At 49.7% G+C, this 4,732-nt stretch overlaps 1 protein-coding gene across 1 annotated transcript; it reads left to right on the top strand.

The window, feature by feature from the left end:
- Nucleotides 1-2,404: 2,404 nt before the first annotated feature.
- Nucleotides 2,405-4,391, top strand: LOC109755515 (cytochrome P450 76M5). The gene has a single exon (XM_020314415.4). The coding sequence runs from the start codon at nt 2,577-2,579 to the stop codon at nt 4,095-4,097; it is 1,521 nt and encodes a 506-aa protein (XP_020170004.1). The 5' UTR covers nt 2,405-2,576; the 3' UTR covers nt 4,098-4,391.
- The last annotated feature ends 341 nt before the right edge of the window (nt 4,392-4,732 follow it).

The raw sequence follows: 4,732 nt of genomic DNA, 5'->3' as shown, positions 1-4,732 counted from the left end.
GTACACTCTTTTAAAAACAGAAGGAGTACGTACCTAAACCAACGCTGCTAGCTAGCTACCTTCCTCTTCCGAATTATTTTTCTTTTGGGTCGGAGGACGCAACCTTCTTTTTTTTACGAGAAATTTCCAATCTATTCATCTTTAATTATGTCAGTAAAAAGAACAACAGAGATAATAAAAATTACAACCATGTTCGTGGATCACTTAGCGACGACTACAAACACTGAAGCGAGCGAAGGCGCGCCGCCGTCATCGCCCCTCCCTCATCGGAGTCGGGCAAACATTGTTGTAGTAGACAACCGGGAAGTCGTCGTGCTAAGGCCTCGTAGGACCAGCGCACCAGAGTAGCGACCATCGCCGATGAAGAAAGTCATAGATCAGAAGAACCAAACATGTAAACACCTAAAGGAAGACAAATACGGATCCAATTAGGTCCACCCAAGACCAACATCGACCAAATCCCGCAAGATCCGACAGAGACAAACCTCCACACGCCCTCCGACGATGCTAGACGCACCATCGGGATGAGGATAGAACGTGGGAGACATTATTCCTATTAAGGACGTCGCCGCCGCCACACAGCCTCAACCAAGACGCTGACTCTAACAAGAACAAGAACAGGGTCCCTCTCGCCGGCGGGGGGCCGAGATCCTGCGCACCTCCATAGCCTAGAGGCCATCGGAGATGGGACGGACCGGCGGCGGCACCGACAGGAGGACAAGAGCTTTTCTTGTGGAGGAGGAAAGAGAATCTCTCTTTTCTGTTTAAACTAAACAAAGCCTACCTAATTAATAAACCCGCAGATTGATCACGTATGGACGCTGGGGAGGACGCAACCTTCAAACGCATGCATGGATGCATCTCAAGTATTATAGGAGTACATGACTATTTCGAAACAAAATATTGTACGTCACTGCAAGTCCCTGTACGCACATGCACTCTCTCCCATCGATCGCTAGTAATGCAATCTCTCTCATCGGTTGAAACAAAGTATTGTATGTCACTGCAAGTCCCTGTACGCACATGCACTCTCTCCCATCGATCGCTAGTAGCTAAATAAATGCATGTCAATCTAGTACTAACAACCCATGCATGTTAGTCGACTGAAATACAATTCGGGTTAGTTAACTGACTCAAAATAAACAAATAGTGATCTTTTTTGCATACAATTTACGTATAAGTTATTATTATTTTCAAAGAAAGAATGAATGTGGCATTGGTACACATTAAAAAGAAAGGGGATGACAAAAGTTTAAAAAACTTGCACACAACCTTGCACTGAAATTGCACTTTTTGTAATATGCAAAGAATAAACATATAATAATTCAATTTTCATACTCTAATATAATTTAAAAACATATCGTGTGTTACCTACATGTATACATTTTATAAGGATGAATGGACATTGGCGTTGCCATTGGAAAAAAAAAGCGAACCAACCTGTGGTTGGATGCTTAGAGGGACAGTGGTATCCCTAGCCCACCAGGGTTCAGGTCCTGGTGCTTACATTATTCCTGGATTCATTTCAGGATTTCCGGCGATGCGCTTTCAATGAGAGGAGACGTTGCCGTCGACGACGAGGCGCCCACGGTGACTTCGTAAATCTCAAGATGATATGCTGGCTCAGTCTCTCGAAGGTGCTCATAGGGGTAGCATATGCGTGTGTGCGTTCATAGGGGTGAGTGTATGCGTGTATGAATGGGCGCTTGCGTTTGTACTATGTTAAAATAAAAAAATTATTTTTTCACACAATTTACAAAGAAATTGCACTTTTTAAATTTGCAAGAATTAGTATATACTAGTGTAATTTCCAAAAAAGAAGTTTTCTAATATGGAATGAATTGGTGGCATTAGTATTGTCCTTGAAAAAGAAAAAAAATAAATATAAACTAAAACAATATAAAAATAATGAACTTTTTTAAGAAAGAATGAATTAGTGACATTGGAATTACCCTTTGAGAAGAAAGAAAATAAAAAATAATGACAAAATTTGCATGAAATTTACACAGAAATTGCGTCATTTCATAATATATAACAATTGTATAATAGTGCAATTTCCGTCAGAAGGAATAGATTAACAACATTGGTATTACCTTCAAAGAAAATAAAAGAAAAATAAAATAAGATAAAAATAATGAACTTTTCTGAGGAAGAATGAATTAGTTGCATTGGTATTACCCTTTAAGAATAAAGAAAATGAAAAAAAATAAAATAAAACAAAAAAAATGGAACGGTTGTCGAGGGCTGTTCCCTGTGCTAGATTCCAATGGAGCATCCTTTCTGCCTGAATGCATGCTTCAGTGCAGCGATAGGGGGAACAGGACGCTATAATACCGGGTCAGCTCAGTGCATGTGACTGCCGGGATGAATTTAAGTCCACGAGGTGCTCGGCCTCCATCGGCATTTTTCTGTGAAGCTTCCTCTGAAAAAAGTTCGTCGTGGCATTTCTCTTAACCAGCCACGAGTAGCTAGTACACCAACCAACGAAACAGCATTGGCATTAGCTGTGCAATCTACATCTATAACATAGACCGACGGGCCCCCGCCTGAGCAACCCGCATCACAAGAACGAGCTAATGGAGATCGAGCTCTGGCCGATATGGGCGACGCTCGCGGTCGCCTCGCTCCTCTACTTCCTGGCCAGCCCCGCGCGCCGTGCCGGCACGGGGGGCGGGCGGATTCCGCCGGGCCCCACGCCGCTGCCGCTCGTCGGCAACCTGCTCTGCCTTCGCCGCGGCAACCTCCACCACACGCTCGCGCGCCACGCGCGCGCCCACGGCCCCGTCATGACGCTCAGGCTCGGCCTCACCACCGCCGTGGTGGTGTCCTCGCGCGACGCGGCCCGGGAAGCGTTCACTAGGCACGACCGGCGCCTGGCCGCCCGCGCCGTCCCGGACGCCGCGCGCGGCCTCGGCTTCGCCGACCGGTCTATGTTGTGGCTGCCCAGCTCCGACCCGCTCTGGAAGAGCCTGCGCGGCATCGTGGCCGCCCACGCCTTCTCGCCGCGCGCCCTCGCCGCAGCGCGCGGCGTCCGGGAGCGCAAGGTGCGCGACATGGTGAGCTACTTCCGCGGCCGCGCCGGGAGGGAGGTGGACGTAGGCCAGGTCATGTACGCCGGCGTGCTCAACCTCGTGTCGAGCGCGCTCTGCTCCGTCGACGTGGTCGACATGGGCGCCGCCGAGTCGGGGCAGGGCATGCGGGAGCTCGTCGAGGACCTCGTCGCGGTGATCGCCAAGCCCAACATCTCCGACCTCGTCCCTTTCCTTCGGCGGCTCGACTTGCAAGGGTGGCGTCGCTGGTCGGCGATGCGGATCGAGAAAATCTTGCTCATATTGGATGGCATAATCGACCGTCGTATGGCCAACACCTCCACGGAGGAGAAGCTCTCTCACGGTGACTTCCTGGACTCGCTCCTCGAGCTCTTCTCCACGGGCAAGATCGCCCGCGACGGCCTGACGGCCATATTGTTCGACTTGTTCACGGCCGGGAGCGACACCATGGCCCTCACCGTCGAGTGGGCGATGGCCGAGCTGCTCCGGAACCCAGGAGTCATGGCCAAGGTCCGCGCGGAGATACACGACGCTCTCGGCGGCAAGGAGAGCATCGGCGAGACCGACGTGGCGGGCTTGCCGTACCTCCAGGCCGTGTTGAAGGAGGCCATGCGGCTGCACCCGGTGGGGCCGATACTGCTGCCCCACCGGGCCGTGGAGGAAGGCGTGGAGATCGGCGGCTACGCCGTGCCGGAGGGCTCGACAGTCATCTTCAACGCGTGGGCGATAATGCGCGACCCGGCGGCGTGGGAGAGGCCCGACGAGTTCGTGCCGGATAGGTTCCTCGGCATGGCCGATGCGGACCAGGCGGTGGACTTCCGGGGCAAGGCGTTCGAGTTCATCCCGTTCGGGTCCGGCCGGAGGCTGTGCCCCGGCCTGCCGATGGCGGAGCGCGTCCTGCCGTTCATCCTGGCCTCGCTGCTGCACGCGTTCGAGTGGCGGCTGCCGGACGGCATGTCGGCCGAGGAGCTGGACGTGAGCGAGAGGTTCACCACCGCCAATATGATGGCTGTCCCACTCAAGGCCGTGCCCGTGGTGGTTACCTAATTAATGGACGTCACAACGTGAAAGTACATGTCACTGTCTTTCTTCACCGAGATTTCGTCATTGGATGACTCTTCTGTCGTACGTACAGTAGATGTCAACATAACATTTTGTCTTATTCTTATCTTTTTTCTGCGGGGACATAACATGTTATCTTATTCTTATCTTGTGGGATAAGATTATCATTTCTTTTGCGATAAGGATAAGATTATCATTAGAACTTCCTCCATATGTTGATCGTAATAACATCTCATATTGTAGGACACGGATGGAGTAACTTTTGTGGTCAAAATTCTCTAAGTGTCTATGCAACATGGCACGATGAGGCGTCCTTTCGTATCCGAAGGCATCTTTTGGTCATATTATATTATTAAGAAAAATTAGAGTAAGATGACATGTATCCCAAATTTATGAATAAAGATAAAAAGATGTTATACGATTCACAAGATAAGATTCTTTTTATGGGTAAACAACTTCTTTTTCTGAAACACGTTGCAGGCACACCCGATGAGCGCACATGTCCTTTGATAGGGCATTACCTCTACAACATCTATATAGTCTGCTTTAACCATGTTTTTTTCCATCCGACTGACACCAACCCGAGGAATTGTTCAGTACCTCAACAACACCAATGTACT

This window comes from Aegilops tauschii, chromosome 7, assembly GCF_002575655.3.
Source record: "Aegilops tauschii subsp. strangulata cultivar AL8/78 chromosome 7, Aet v6.0, whole genome shotgun sequence".
Lineage (NCBI taxonomy): Eukaryota > Viridiplantae > Streptophyta > Magnoliopsida > Poales > Poaceae > Aegilops > Aegilops tauschii.
The sequence above is the reverse complement of the archived record's forward strand: the minus strand, read 5'-3'. Positions and strand labels throughout refer to the sequence as shown.

Excerpts from the sequence above, each read along its gene's own strand:
- LOC109755515 (XM_020314415.4), top strand. The coding sequence starts at position 2,577 with ATGGAGATCGAGCTCTGGCCGATATGGGCGACGCTCGCGGTCGCCTCG.